This window comes from Podarcis erhardii (assembly GCF_964252035.2).
Source record: "Podarcis erhardii genome assembly, chromosome: 6".
Classification (NCBI taxonomy): domain Eukaryota; kingdom Metazoa; phylum Chordata; class Lepidosauria; order Squamata; family Lacertidae; genus Podarcis; species Podarcis erhardii.
The window spans coordinates 72,289,737-72,306,313 of NC_138510.1; the positions used below are offsets into that span (position 1 = coordinate 72,289,737).

The window sequence follows — 16,577 nt, forward strand, 5'->3', positions numbered from 1 at the left end:
GATTTCTCAATGTTTAGAGCAAAAACATATTCATTCAAACAGGGATCCACTTTCCAGAAATCATTAACTACAGTATTACTGTAAGAGCTAAGTGAATTCAAAGCAAAAAGGCTTCACAGGCTTTGCTTTCTCGGCACTTGTGAGATGTTAAGAAAGGCCTGTTCCTTCATTCTAGAAATGATTCTTTTAATTATCTTCCAATTTATGAAAAACTGACATCTTTACTGGTCAATAAATGCTCCGACTGTTTACTCAGTGGCCAAGTTCCCCCATTTTGCTAATACGGTTTGACTGCAAAAAAAGCAATCAGTCGTTTCAAATTTTTACATGCATTTCCCCTCATAAATTATGATTAACAGCACAATCCTATGCATCTCTATGCAATCCCCATTGTGTTCAGTTGGGATTACTTTCAGGTAAGCATGTATAGGATTGCAGCCTTCCATACAAAACAGAACCTTAATCTAAATGTTAAGATTTCATTTTAATTTATTTTGTATATTTGGATGCAAATATTTTTTGTTTATGGATAGATAGGTTTGAGCTTTGCAGGTATTTCATAATGACAGTTGGATAATATATTAGACTTGGACTTGAAGTAAGTTTTTAACAGTCATAGAATTTCAGAGTTGCAAAGCTGGGAAGGACCTCTGAGGGTTATCTAGTCCAATTTCAACTAAAGCATCCATGACAGATGACAATCCAACCTCTGCATAAAAACCTCCAAGGAAGGAGAACCCATCACTTTCTAAGGGAGTCAATCCCACTATCAAACAGCTCTTACTAGGGCTAGTGTTGAAGCAATGGTTCTTCAACATCAACTTCGCTGGTTTAATCATGTTGTGGGGATGCTTGATTATCATCTTCCAAAGCAACTACTCTATTCCCAACTTAGGAATGGGAAGCGTAATGCTGGTGGGCAACAAAAGAGGTTTAAAGACTGTTTCAAGGCATTTTTTTTAAAAAAAATGTAGTATAAACACTAACAATTGGGAAACACTTGCCTGTGAGCGCTCCAATTGGAGAACAGCCTTTACCAAAGGTGTCATGGGCTTTGAAGACACTTGAACTCATGATGCAAGGGAGAAACGTGCTAAGAGGAAGGCACGCTTGGCAAATCTACACCGTGATCAACTCCCGCCTGGAAACCAATGTCCCCACTGTGGAAGGACATGTGGGTCCAGAATTGGCCTCCACAGTCACTTACAAACTCATTGTTAAAACCGTGTTTATGGAAGACAATCTTACTCAGGTATGAGTGATTGCCAAAGAAGAAAGAAGAAGACTAGGGCAAGGCAATATATCGATATATCATCCAAAACCTGTCTGAAGTCCATATTGTGATACCTGGCAATATATTGTGAATTATGATGTGTGACAGTGTGTGCTATGCAAAAATCACAATGTGCGGGAAACTGTGAAGCCAGCCAATGCTTCTCTCGATTGCTGCAGCACCTGTTAAACGCTGCTGGCTTAGCTCTTCTCCTCATTTAGGGGGCAGCAAATCACAAGAGCAGGCACTGTCAAAAATCACGATGCAGGAAGAACAGTGAAGCCAGCCAATGCCTCTACATAGCTCCATCCTTATTTCAGACATTGGAATATCTTGTTATATCACAATATTTAGCTACTGATATATTGTGATGTTGAAGACCAGCCCTACCTCTTACACTCAGAAAGTTCCTCCTAATGTTTAGTCAGAATCTCCTTCCTTATAACTTGAATCCATTGGTTTGGGTCTTACCCTCGGGGCAGCAGAAAACTCCTGCATGGGAAGTGATCTGGAGCAAAGGATGGGTGACGTAAATTATTTGCTCCTCTTTTTTTAAAAAAAGATGTCATTCTCCTTCCATTATCTTTCCTCAGAAATTGTTTTCCGAGCCACAGCAACACCCATTTTATTGTCATTTGATTGTTTGAAGGCAGAGTTCCTTCCAGATACATCCTGCCCATATCACTATATAAACAGTCTGTCCTCTGCCACCTGTATCCATCCAAACAGACTGTCCACAATAGTGCGTCACATTTTCAAACGCCCCTTTAATTCTCTCTCCCCGCCCTCAATGTAACAATTTGTCTGGTTTTTAGCAGCACCTAATCTCTCTTTTGTCCCTCTTCCCTTCCACCGTGACATACGTCAAGGATGCTTCCAGCACTGCTAAACAGCCCCCGGAACCTGTGCTTTTTCACCACGCCTTGCTAAACATTTCATTTTCAGCTTTGCATTTTGAAAAAAAAAAAAAAAGGCCTACTGCAATGAAATGAAAACCCAGCTGAAGTTATTTCTAAGTTTATTTGTTAAAATATTTACATTGGTTTGAGTCCTGGCCTCTACTGGAGGGTAGGACTCAAACCAATGGCTTCGAGTAACAAGAAAGGAGATTCCGACTAAACATACCGAACAACTTTTTGACAGTAAGAGCTGTTCAACAGTGCAATAGGTTGTGGACTCTCCTTGCTTGGAGGTTTTTGAACAGAGAAGAAGAAGAAGAAGAGGAGGAGGAGGAGGAGGAGGAGTTTGGATTTGATATCCCGCTTTATCACTACCCGAAGGAGTCTCAAAGTGGCTAACATTCTCCTTTCCCTTCCTCCCTTACAACAAACACTCTGTGAGGTAAGTGGGGCTGAGAGACTTCAGAGAAGTGTGACTGGCCCAAGGTCACCCAGCGGCTGCATGTGGAGGAGCAGAGACGCGAACCTGGTTCCCCAGATTACGAGACTACCACTCTTAACCACTACACCACACTGGCTCTCAGAGGTTGGATGGCCATTTGTCAGGCATGCTTGAGTTGAGAGTCTGGCATTGCAGGGGGTTAGACTAGACGACCATTGGGTCATTTCCAATCCTGGGATTCTATGATTCCATTTGAGCCAAGGGACTATAGAGTTCCACACTATTCTCTTCTAATAACAATATAGTCCGATGCAGAATGGTCAAACTGGGCCAAAATGTACCTGCAGACACTAATGCATGTAGGCTCTGGACATGGAATCTTCAAAAAATATGAGGCTCGTGTTTGCAACCAGCATGCACTGGGGTTTAGGCTGCCATGCAGAAGTTATAGACAAGTCATGGAGGTTAGGGCTGGGTAGCAGCAGCAAATAGGATCCATAAGTGTATGATCCTTCATATAGGATCCATGTGTGCTGAAGGCTATGGATGAAAAAGAATCTTCCCTTCACAGCTGGAGAACTGGGGAGGGGTATTCTTTGGTATGCTGAATTACTGTTATAACTTGGAAGCAAGTTGCTGCCACGGGCATTATGGGTACTTTAATGAGCTGAATACAGTGAAAGATTATGAGTCATAAGGTATGTGGGCAGTGTGTGCTTGAACTTAACAGTGCTTAGTTTTTTGCTATTTTGTTAATGTTAACATTGTTTTATAGATTATAAATGCTGTATTGATTTGTTAAACATATAAGAGGACTTTTGCTTTAAATGTCATGTTTAGCTTAATTTTTAGTTGTCGCTTTGTTGACAGTGTTTTATAGATCGTAATTGTTTCACTGATGCTTTGTTAATTGTTCTACATGATTTTTGCTGCATTTGTGATGTTCCATTATGTTTTATCATGTTGTTATTATTGATTGATTGTAAGTTGCCTCGGGATCCATATGTATACAAAAACATGTATACAGTGCTACCTCGGTTTACGAACTTAATCTGTTCCGGAAGTTCGTTCTTAAACTGAAACTGTTCTTAAACCGAGGTGCGCTTTCCCTAATAAGGCCTCCTGCTGCCGGTGCCCTTCCACTATTCGGCTTCCATTCTTAGACCGAGGTAAAATTCACAAACTGGGACACTACTTCTGGATTTGCGGAGTTCGTAATCGTTCGTAAACAGGGCTGTTCTTAAACTGAGGTACCACTGTATTGGGATAAATTTGAAATGAAATGCTGGTGAATTTTCTTGAGGACCATCCTGAAACCTGCGGGTATAGGGCGGTATATAAATTCAGTAAATAATAAAAACAAAAACAAAAACAAAAACAAAACAAAAACAAAAACAAAATGCAAACTAATATGGGAATGTGGACAACTAAGTTTAAAACTGGCCAAGTGAAAAACTAAGAGAAACCAAAATTGATAGTTACAGATAGGTAGCCGTGTTGGTCTGCCATAGTCAAAACAAAATAAAAAAATTCCTTCCAGTAGCACCTTAAAGACCAACTAAGTTAGTTCTTGGTATGAGCTTTCGTGTGCATGCACACTTCTTCAGATACCAAAATTGATAGATTCTTCAGAATCTATCAAAATTGATAGATTCATCCATCCCTAAATTTGCTTTCCCAATCTGTGGCCTGAAGCAACAGTTGTACCCTACCTTAAGGTAAAGTCGTCCCAGAAGGAAAGGCACTAGTGATGGCTTAATATTTTTCTACATATTAAATCCATTTATGCCAGTGTTCAATTCTCACACAATACACACTGAATCTTAAAATAATAATAATAATCGGGAAGTCCTTAATGCCAAGAAAATATTTCCTTTTGACAGAAATATTTTTCCGGAGTGATTGATTTGGAAGGGCTGAACTCATATACGGTGCCTGAAATCCAGGAACCACCAACTGGGCTGGGATTCAAAATTATAAGAATAGCCATCTATTTTTGGGAGGGGTGTGTGTGATGCAAAGAGCAGCGGAGGCAGCTGCTTTCCTCACCTATCCCACAAGGGAAAGAGGAAGGGAAACATTGAAGAATTAGGGAAAAGAAAGCAAGGAGCTATTGAGTTACTGCAGCGAGCTCAGCTAGAAGCAGGATCAGAGTTTTCCTTAGAAGGACACTTCACTTAGGAATTTAAATAAATCTTTCTTTTGAAAGCAATCATTTGATATGGGAGTTAGGAGAAAACAACGTAATAAATAATATGTTGGAGGATTGTGGGCAAGGGAAGCATGGGAACTCTCGGCATCCTAATTGAGGCCTTGGGTGGAAGTCAGATTCAACAGTGTTGTTCAGTGTGGATTGAAAGCTGTGAACATGGTCAACATGGAGTTGCTACGTCCAGCAAATGATTAATCTGGCAGCAGACTGAAGTGGTGCTCTGTATATTCATTCACCCTCAATTCATGCACTTTCCAGGGTGAGAAGGAAAGGTCCCTAATGCCAACAGGTTGCCAGTGGGCACATCCCTCGCCCCCCTGCATCTATGAAGCCTCTGAATGCCCACCACCGCCATGCCATCTTGGTCATGAAGTGGTGAGGGTAGCTACCTTTTTCTCCCTTCAGAAATGCATAGAGCAGCAGGAAGAAACTGGAAGAGAGACACTCTTTCCCACATCCTCTCCCAGCTTGGTCCACAAAATCTACATCTGTCCGATGAAATGACAGTGTTTTACAACAACCAATATGAGGGATGTGTTTGAGGAATTCCATTTTTGCGAATTCTGATACAAACTGACCTGATCTGCGCTTCCCAAACTAATGTGTGGATCAGAACTGAATGGTCCACAATACTTTGCACTTCTCTGAATGGTCAAAAACTGGATCAAAATGCATTTTAGAAACTTGCACACTTTGAGTGAAAATATGTTGAAAATACATATTTAAATATGGTGTTTGTGTGCACAAAGATGAGTTTAATTGCTGGTTAAGGTGGAAGCAGGACATAATGAACTTCTGACCTACAAAAGTGGCATGAACCAGAAAGAGCCAGTTTTGTCTATCTAGCACTTGCCATGTTTTCACTTACACTGAAGGTCAGAGCATTGGTTCATCCAGCTCCGAAAATGACTTTCCAAAGTCATAGGCAATAGTCTTTCTCAGCTTTACTGTCTATGAACTTGAGATACCAGAGAATGGGTTAGGGACCATGTGTCCCACCACTGCGCTACTGTTGAGTCTACACTTTTAACTGCATGCTTCCCACACTAGAACTATAGACCACAATTCTGAAATGAATTTCATTAGAATACTTTGCCCTTCAGCTTACTTCAGAATGATGGATTTAACTGAGCAGGGAGGAAGGGAAGTGTAGACTTTTCTCTCTTTCTACCCTCCAATCAACCCCTTTGTAAATCATTCCTTTATTTTAAGGAAGAAGAAGAAGAAAATCATTAGAATTATGGACTCAACCAGAAATTCAATAACATGCTTTGCTTTTCCAATTTAATTTTTCCCCCAATCAGCTGCAGTGCAACACCAAATGCAGGGCAAAACCAGGCAGAGCTACACTTCCTACCAAGTCATGGGCTGTAAACTCTGAACAAAGGGTGATCAGTAAAATAGCGTTGTGTATAACTTGTGCAATGTTCATAAAATAAATTAATGAACAAATAAATATCCTTTGATGGATGCGTTAGTTTCCCACAAATCCCCCTGCCCCTATTCTCAGGGGTAGCATGAATTGTGAGGGGAGGAGGATGACATTACTCTCACAGGTATCCCTGCCGGAATATCTTACGCTGTGCAGTTGCTAAACCTCTGCAGTGTGAGTACACTGTACGCAATACTCAATGTCATCCACTTCTCAAGAAGTGGGAAGTATCAGAAGTCAGTTCACTAAGTATTATTTACAGCTTCTGCATATATATATATATATATATATATATATATATATATTCATTGCCATCAGTTGTGATGAAGATCGGGTTAATGCTTGAAATCATCATTGCATCCCTTCCCCACCCATGACATTTATAGCGTTCATTTTCTCAGGGAGGGTAAATTTAATCTTCTACACATTACCAGGAAAAGTGATGGCAGCACTTCTCTCCTTTGATGAAGTCGCCTTCATCAAATGAGGTTGCACCACCTACTTCACAAAAGGAGACTCGGCTTCTTTGAAAAGATCTGTGTCCACTTCTTGAGAAAAGGATAGTGGGCAAGATGTGAGGCTGCAAGCAGAGGCTAGTAATCGGTTCGTTCCTTTCCACATAATCCATGGTTATTTTCAGAATTCTCATACAGGTATGCGGGGAGATAAACTCTAACCATAGGCCTCTCCTGACACCCTCCTGATTCTCTCATAGCAGCGCCCGAATCCAGCCTTTGCCAGACTGGTGCCCTCCAGATGGCTTGGACTATGACTCCCATAAGTCTCAACCAGCACAGCCAACGGCCGCAGATAAAGGGAGTTGTAGTTCAGCAACATTTGGGCAGCACCAGGTTGGCAAAGGCTTTCTTAAGCCACTTCCCCTCAGGACAGTGGTTCAAAAGAGCACAACGTCCACATTTCTCAGTAACTTCCCCTTTCTTAGACTTCTCAGGAACCACCTTACCTCAGGCATTTCAGTTATTTCTGCTTCTTTCCTCAGGCACCAAGGTATGGTTCTCCCTGAGGCAAAAGATGAAACTCCTTCCATGTAAACAAGCTAATACTACTTTAACGCCAGGAACATCCATCACACCTGAGGGCAGCAGACTAGCTTAGCATGACCAAGGCAAAGCAGGCACTCCAACTGTAGGGGTGCCGAGGTGTCTTTGGCCCCCCTCAATATTTGTTGGAAAGGGTCTGGACACACACACCCCAAATGTTGGGGCCCCCAGTGCTCATTGCGCGGCACAAATCACAGCTTCAGCGACTGGCTCCTCCAGATGTCACGATGTCGTGTGAGTGACATCAAATACATGTGACGCATGTCGGGGCCCCTCAATCTTGGGGGCAAATTTGTGCCTCTGTCCTAAACAATTATATAAGCCAACCTAGTACTTTCATTTACATGCCAAACATACACCTTAAGTTTTAAACTCGGCAATGCCTCCCTGATTTCTTTCTTTTGCACCTGATAACTCTTGCGCAGGTTGTATACAACACACACAGAGTTGATAATGGAAGCAGAGAGTAAGGTATCCCTGCATCCTCCGAGCATATTTCACTATTTTACAAAGGACTGCCTGTTATTTAAAGGGTTCTCCTGTCTATGTTTGGTTTATGTCCAAAGGAGGGAAAGCAAAGAAGCTAGCCATCGACAGTTAGCACCTGAGCACAGGTCACCTGGTCAAATTTCTTCCCATTGGTCTGATGTATTATGTCTAAATTATAGTAATTATTCCTCAGTGTGCATCTACACATATAAAGCATGTTATGTGAATGTCTATCATCTTTTGTAGCAACAAGCAAGTGGCCTTCCTAATAGAGAGGGGAAGGTGGAGAAGTGAAGGTACCTTAAACCGAGTCAGATCACTAGTCTGCCAGCCCAGTGCTGACCATTTTGGTTCAAACTGGGACTTCTAAATGAAAAGCAAGCACTGTAAAACACTAAGCTATGGATTCTCCCCTGGTGTTAATTTGCTAACAAATGCTGTACTCCCCAGCACATACAACATTAACTCAGCTGCTCAGCTTAGACAGCATTGGACTATAGTTGGTGGAGAAGCTTCAGCCCATCTTTAACATCCCGATGAATTGCTTGCTCCTTAATACTCACTATGACTTTGCTGAGAGCCAATCAAAATACTCAAATCTGCTTTGCAGGTAACTTCGGGCCTTCAAATCCAACACAAATAGCTGCTGTATTTGAATTGGTTCTGGCCTTCTCAGAGATAGCATGCTCATCCCCAGTCGAGTGACTGTCAATTAGGATATCATAACGCCAACCAGAAGATCGGAACCAAATATTTTGCTTCCTTAAAGTTATCTTTCAAAGCCAGCATGCTGCTAATTTTCCATTTCACCACAGGTGGGACAAGGCTCAAATATTTTATTATGCCTGCAGCACAAATAACTGCAAAACTGTCTTTCAACAGGCTTTGCATAATTTTCCTAAATACTTGCTTCACAATTTTAATAATAACCATCTATAGACATACCCAAATGCAGGTGTGCAACCAGAATTTATCCCTCTGTCTCACAACTTGCTTTTGTTAGTGTTGGATAGCAATACAAGCCTCTTCACCTTTATAAGCATTTTCAAAAACTAATCTACACCTATCCTGGGTTGCTGGTTCAATGTTTGGATGGCAACAGTATCTCCATAGCTATTATGGTTCTCGGCTGAACACCAACCACATTTTCCGTGGTATCCATTACTTCCCAGGCTAATTTCTAGAGCTGATTTACTTCTGGGGACCTGAAACAGCTGCTGCAGATGTGTTAGTAGACACACACACACACACACACACACACACACACACACACACTGCTGTGCTGTGGAGCAGCAAAAATGCTTTGAAACTGGTATAACCAATGGATCACATTTTATTTCTTTTCAAAAGGTTGCTTTTTAAAAATCACCTATAGGATTTTAGAGACCCAGAAGCCCTCTTCATGCATTTGTTAAACAATGTGTGAAGAAGTTCATGAGAACATTCCTTGTACACTAACACACACTAACACACTAACACACTAACACACTAACACACACAACAGCCAAGGGGTTCCTGTGCACATTTGGATGTTTGCATGCAGCGCTTCCTCCATGGAGATGAAAATTCAGGTTGCTCAACGTCCCCATCCACAAAGAGAAAGCCCCATGCATGTATATCCATACACATTGGTGGCCACCACCACACTGACACAGGTACACACTGGTGCCACCACGATGATGATGATACATCAACACAACACAAATATCCCAAACTAGGGGGTGGGGCTAGCTGCCACATGTTCAGTATCTACAGGTACCATATGGCTGAAGAAGGGCACAGAAGGGTCATTTCCTTGGCTCTGATTGTTTAATGATGCATTTACATTCTTCCTGCTATCCATCCATATGATAATTTCATTCACCTTCCAATAATCCCATGGTAACATCCATGGTCTAAAAAACGTATTTAAAGCTACTTGGAAATATTGCCATCAACCTTTTTATATGGGTAGTGCTGCTGACAGAGTGAGTGGTCCCATCACATCTTGGAACTTTGGCCAGTTTTACCCAGCCCTTTCAGATATGCCAGCATTTCCTGAGCATTTCCCCTATTCCCCTCTCAGAGCTACAATTCCTAGAGTGGTTTAGCAATCCAATCCCTCTTCACATGGAACTCTGGGGATTGTAGCTCTGGGAAAGGAATAGGGTTTTCCTAACAACCCACAGCACCCCTTAAACTACAGCTCCCAGAATTCTTTGGGGGAAAGCTATGACTGTTGAAAGTGGTGCCACAATGCTTTAAATGTATGGTATGAATGTGGCCCTAGTTTCTTGTCATGCAGTGGTTGTCCTGCACAAACCGCATATGCACATAGGAAGCCATTCAACATTACCCCATAGCTGGGTTTTGCATGGGAAGGTCAGGAGTGCTGGGCAACTTGTCTTTCAGGGAAAGACAGCATGATATGTCTTCTCATTGCAGAGAACCCATTCTAGGGACCCCATCAGCATTGTTCTTCAAAGCAAATATTTAAAAAGTTTATAACAAACTCTTCTTACATGTACTCAGAGATTCATTTCATCAGACACCAGTGTCCCAGAGATTCTGGCTTTGACAACTGTAGTAAGAAAAGGAAGCAACATTGCCCAAGAAGCACAAAACACCTCCCGTGCCCCATTCACAATGTTAGCTTTCTTTGATCCAGTCTTCCTCTCCTCCCACTTTATTCATACAGATACGCATCAGAGGCAGCCTGTCATTTGTCTATGAAGAACAGAGAGTTACCTGCATTGATAAGAGGGGCAGAGTCAGGATGGACTTTGAAAGGTTCGCCACCACTGTCCATTGCCAATTTCCTCCAGTGCCTGGCCAATGTCCTTTTATGCTAACTGCCTTGCCCCCATGTGAAGTCTCGGGGCTTCATTCAGGTGTCCCTTTGCCCGGTTGTGTTTCCTTCCAGCTCCTAGCACAGCAAACTGGGCAGGCCTCCAGCATTTCCTGCACAAACACTCTTCACAGTCGAGCAGCCGTTAAAATGCCATCGCTTTCTCTCTCTCCCTCTTGCAATATCCTGGCTCCGAACTTCAGAAAGCACCGCGTCAACAAGCTGCTTCTTTCAACTTAACAATACAGCTGAGAGGTGTTTATGTTTATGCAGGAAGTAAACGCAACCTAGACCAATAGAGCTGCGCTGTGGGCTTGGCCTGGGGCTGGGGCTGATGGTGATTTCAACTGGAAACAGGAACTGAAAGTACACTCCCAGCCCCCTTCAACTCACTTCGCCTGCAGTCTGCCTGGTTGTCTTCGGCAAATGCCTGGCTTCCCTTTATTGTGGTCATCCGGAGAAATATGTGTCAGCCTGATATGCTTGCTGTGGCATGTTAACTTATTGTCTATTGTCTATTGTCATATCTATCTATCATCTATCTATCATCTATCTATCTATCTCTCTGTGTGTGATCATATTGCCTTCCTTAAAAAAAAAGTCTGAGAATTAAAAACATCTGGAAGGCCTTTGCAATCTATCATAAACAAGAGGAAATCCAAATCATGTGACTTCTAAGAAAATGATGCAAATTGAATTCCCTGCCAACATTTACAGTAATCTGTTTTTCTTTCACTTTGCCCCCCTCTTGCTTGTAGGAAGACGAGGGGAGAAAGCAGCAATAAGAAGGGGAAATGCTTCAGATGCGAAAATATGCTAAGCTCAAGAACTGTTGCTTTATTAAGTCGGCTTAATCGTTTGGGGGTATGCTTGCGAATTGCAGGAGCAAACCGCTCAGCTAGATTCTGCACCTCCTTCCCCACCCTAGCCACCTTCTTTGTAAGGGACTTGTTGGAGAAGACGAGAAGCTATGTAGGGATCCTAACGCAGGCTGGCTTTGCAGTTTGGGGCTCTGTTCTTTATGTGTGATACATGCCAAAAAAAAAAAAAGGAGGATGCTACATTAGTAATGCACCTCTATGAAACCACAGGGCTGGTTTTATTGCTTCAGGTAATAGGGATGTGTTGCTAAAAACAGATACTGCCTGAATACAACTTTATGGAGTACCCAAGAGGTCCAGAGAGAGATAAAAGAGCAAGAGAAAAGAGAGAGGCATTCATGTACAGTACTGTGAAGTGACTTAATCTCAGCCAGGAATAAGAAACATACAGCAGACATAGGAGAAAGAATAAACTTGGGTAAACTGAAAGTATATCCCACACCTCCCACTAATCATGTAGGAATGCTACATCTTAATTCTCACAATGTTTTCCAAAAAAACAATTATTCTCTCTCTCTCTCTCTCTCTCTCTCTCTCTCTCTCTCTCTCTCTCTCTCTTTCTCTCAACCTTTTTTTTTGACAAGAATTCTAACCAAATTCTGTGGCTGGACTCCAAATCGCTCTTCAGGGTATGCCCAGTGAGATTTATCAATTTATCTTGGGATGTTTTTTATTTGAACAGGAGAAACTCCCTGCTTTACACACACTCACACACAATATCTTAGCACTATCTGCTTTTGAAAGAAACCCCCGATTTCAAAAGGGGTATGGCAGGTGGCGCTGAAGTTCATGAACTGTAAGCCCAAACCCCCGACTTAAGAACACACTGAGTCATTCTGTGATACCATCCAATATGATACGATAAAGCGTACGCTCCTTAATTCGTTCCATATTGGAGTCTAGATAAAGCTACCAACGTATCAGTGCAGGCATATTACCGGATATTTTAGGGGTTTGCTGATGTAATCGTAATCACAGTTGTATCCTATCCCGCCTCCAAGGAGCTCAAGGAAGTATGGAAGGGGCTGTTTTATCCATACTATCCTAACCAGCAAAACTTGTCAGACAAAGAAATACGATACGACAATCTTTATTGTCACTGTGCCATACAGAACAATGAAATTGAAAAAATCTACATAAGACATTCAAAAACCAACAAGCCTGCTATCCCAGCTATCCCAACCTGGTTAGCCTCCTAAAAACTCTGATACCCCCTTTTTAAATACAATATACACCCATAGAGACTCCTTACACTGCGTTTAAAACCAAAATCGCATTTGAATAGAAACTGTTTCTCAGGCAGCTAGTCCTAGTCTTTATAACCCTGTACCTTCTTCCAGAAGGCAGAAGCTGAAAGAGATCATTTCCGGGGTGCGCACTATCCTGCACTATCTCTGCAGCTTTCTTATGGCACCTGGAAGCATAGATTTGATCCAAGGTGGGAAGAGTGCACCCAATTATTCTCTCCGCAGTCTTTACAACCCCGACTTGCTCAAGCCCTCCCACTGTGTTTCATAGTTTGCTGGAGACTTGAACCCATTTCTTGCGGACCCATGACCAATACTTTCTCCTTTACCACTCCAGCTCTGTAAACTAATCCATGGCACTGGAGATATTTTGATAAATGTGATATAGGTGGAGAATGTGTAAAGACTGACCGAGGTGAAAGACTTCAGTGGCTACTAGCCATGATGTCTATGCCTCAGTACAGTGGTACCTCAGGTTACAGACGCTTCAGGTTACAGATGCTTCAGGTTACAGACTCCGCTAACCCAGAAATAGTACCTCGGGTTAAGAACTTTGCTTCAGGATGAGAACAGAAAACGCACGGCGGCAGTGGGAGGCCCCATTAGCTAAAGTGGTGTCTCAGGTTAAGAACAGTTTCAGGTTAAGAATGGACCTCTGGAACGAATTAAGTTCTTGACCCGAGGTACCACTGTATTCTATACCATAGAACCAGGGCTATTTTTCAGCTGAAACTCAGTTCCGGCATCTCTCAGATGGGCGCCTTTGCCATTCAAGGGAGGAGTTTATGGTGAGTTCTGGCACCTCTTTTTCTAGAAAAAACAGCCCTGCCTAGTATAACAAGAACACCGGATAGAGGGACCACTTAGACAATGCCAAAAAAAGAGGAGAAATGGGAACAGAGATTTGCATAAATGGTGTGTGTGTGTGGCAAGAAAGAGATATGCTAATTTAGAAACAATTACTGTAATTTAAATAGATATGCAATACATCCACCATAATGAAAAGACTATGACAGGTTACCCATATGCTTGTTAAGTCTGCTGTCCAGATACAGTGGTACCTCGGGTTACATACGCTTCAGGTTACAGACTCCGCTAACCCAGAAATAGTACCTTGGGTTAAAAACTTTGCTTCAGGATGAGAACATAAATGGTGCTCCGGCGGCGCAGCGGCAGCAGGAGGCCCCATTAGCTAAAGTGGTGCTTCAGGTTAAGAACAGTTTCAGGTTAAGAACGGACCTCCAGAACTAATTAAGTACTTAACCTGAGGTACCACTGTACAGACTGTTGATGGGCAACCTCAACACCACAGTTCTCTCTTCTTGGGGTTTAAACCATAAACCAGGCTTGGGGTGGACAACCCTTCAAATAGGTACAGATCATGAGAGTGTTTTCACATACCGCCTCTTCTCCAAAAAACATTCTCGCTAATAGGTGTAGCGTTTGCCTCTATGACAGTATTGAGAACAACACAGATGCATTGGTCTAGTTCACACAGAACTTTATGTGGTTGGAGACTGCACCTTGTAGGAGAAGGGGCTCTATCCTGCTCACCCAGCTCACCTGGTCCCATCTCTGGGCTCCCATATGTATTCCATATGTGTAGATAATGTTTGCAAGGGTAGGAGCAGCCTTTGCAGAGTCTTCTGGACGCTGTGGACCACAACTCCTATCACCCTTGACTTTGGGCGATGCTGACTGGGAATGATGGAAGTTGTAATCCAAAACTTTGGACTACACTATTTCACACAGGCCCTACATATGTAAAATCCAACAATGGGTCACTAAACTCCAGTAAAGGATTTTGTCTGCACACATGTATGCTGGTGTCCATCTGTGGATGTCTGGTAGATCCACAAGAAGACAGTCCATCAGGAATCATCTTGCTTCCCCATTACGTGGAGGCATCACATGTTTCCACAGGTTTAGTCCATGTTCAAAAGCAAATGAAGAACTCAGTTTCAGTTTCTTTTTTAAAAAGAAATCTGTTTAAGTAGATATCTCAATACCCCACCCATCTGTCTGGGTTTCCCCAGCCACTCTGGGCGGCTGCCAACAGAACAGTAAAAACATGATAAAAGATCAAACATTAAAAACTTCCCTAAACAGGGCTGCTTTCAGATGTCTTTTAAAAGTCAGATAGTTGTTTATTTCCTTGACATTTGATGGGAGGGTGTTCCACAGGGCGGGTGCCACTACCGAGAAGACCCTCTGCCTGGTTCCCTGCAACCTCACTTCTCGCATTGAGGGAACCACCAGAAGGTCCTCGGAGCTGGACCTCAGTGTCCAGGCTGAACGATGGGGGTGGAGACACTCCTTCAGGTATACTGGAGCGATGCCATTTAGGGCTTTAAGAGTCAGCACCCCACTTTGAACTGTGCTCAGAAACGTACTGTTAGACAACCCCCTTCTTTCTGTGGCTTCTGTCATGGATCATTCTGTTTTTTAATTCCTTGCAAATTTAGGCTACATGTTGATATTTTAAGGGCAAGATTTACACCCGCACACCTGTCCCATTAATATATCCATGCCAAGAGTTGCTGGTGACCCCCATCTCCTTCATTCTACTCATTCTGTTATGCATACATTGCCTCCTTTCTAGCTTCAGTATATGGAATCAGATATTTTTTCATGCATAAAGGAGGTTGCCCTTTCTTTGTTGCAATTAAAACCATTCCTCCTCCTCCTCCCCCCAACCCCCCAAAGCACATGTTATTGGGACACAGTAATACACTGTCCCTAATTTGCAAATCCACAACATATATAACCTCTTTGGGGGGCACGCTTGCATCTAGTATATATAAAGAAGTGTTGATTTTGTTTCGGGGGTTTTTTTTTAGTAACTTTTTTTAAAAAAATGAACACAGAGAATGCTCCCTTTTCTTTTTAATATATATTTATTTCCTGGCTTCCTGACTAGCCCCCTTCGAGCTACGCCTTGGGTCTATAAGTGAGAGATGGCTAGTCATGCATGAAGAATAGAGGCTTAATTAATTGAACTTGAACTGTAAAATGGTGCACTTGATGTGGTTAAGGCACATTCCACACTTTACCCCCATAAAGAATGTGACATTTTTGTGGAAGTGTTGAAGAATGGGGCTAGGAGCCATCAAACGACTGAGACTTCATTAAAAAGGTATAGCAGGGAACCCCTTTGCCCTACTTTCCATGCAGTCTTTTCTCTCTCCCCCCCCAAACCATTTTTAATTAACCTTTCATATTGTATCTCTGGTTACATCCCCCCCCATCCCAAATACCATATTACTAATACTATATAAGGAGCTTGCATACTTATAAAAGCAAGTATATGGATTTGGAACATTAAGTGCTTAGTTTGTTGAAGGTGGGGACAGGTTTTCCATGTCCAGTTGGAACTGCCATGGTAGCCATTTTTCATTTCTTCCATACTCAAGTTCCTGGATTGTAGTGATCCCCTGCATTGAAAAATATTGTTACAACATCCCAAATTATCCAAGAAAGTTGATCAGGTTTCCATAAAATAGTGACTTCATTGTTAGCAATGGCTTATTTTCAACCATCTCATGAAATGGGTCTCTCTCTTTTTGACATTCAAAGCTGCAAGCAGGAAAAATATATATGAAATATATGGCTTCACATTTTCATTTAATGATATTTATTATAAAAACAAATTAAGGGCATTTTAGGCCCTCTCTCATTTCCTCATAAAGCACACGTTGCCACTATTTTAAACACGTGTTATGGGAGAGAAGTCAACCTCTCAAATGCCTCCTACTCTCTCACTTAGTGAAAAACAACACTGGATCTCCAAAAGTAGCCTTATTAACACGAAAAG

General features: G+C 42.2%; 1 protein-coding gene across 7 annotated transcripts in view; it reads right to left on the reverse strand.

Moving 5' to 3' along the window:
• LOC309343948 (uncharacterized protein) overlaps window positions 1–11,171 on the reverse strand; it is a 272,077-nt gene extending 260,906 nt beyond the window's left edge. For 2 of the 7 annotated variants that reach the window (XR_014157416.1, XR_014157417.1), the window contains exon 1: window positions 10,536–11,171. Coding sequence is in view for 5 of the 7 variants with exons in the window: in XM_081866216.1 (XP_081722342.1) it covers window positions 10,536–10,596 (61 nt within the window). In the remaining 2 variants the exon portion in view is untranslated. The remainder of the gene's footprint in view (window positions 1–10,535) is intronic. The other 5 variants (XM_081866216.1, XM_081866215.1, XM_081866217.1 and 2 more) reach the window with 4 other exon arrangements.
• Between the last annotated feature and the right edge of the window lie 5,406 nt (window positions 11,172–16,577).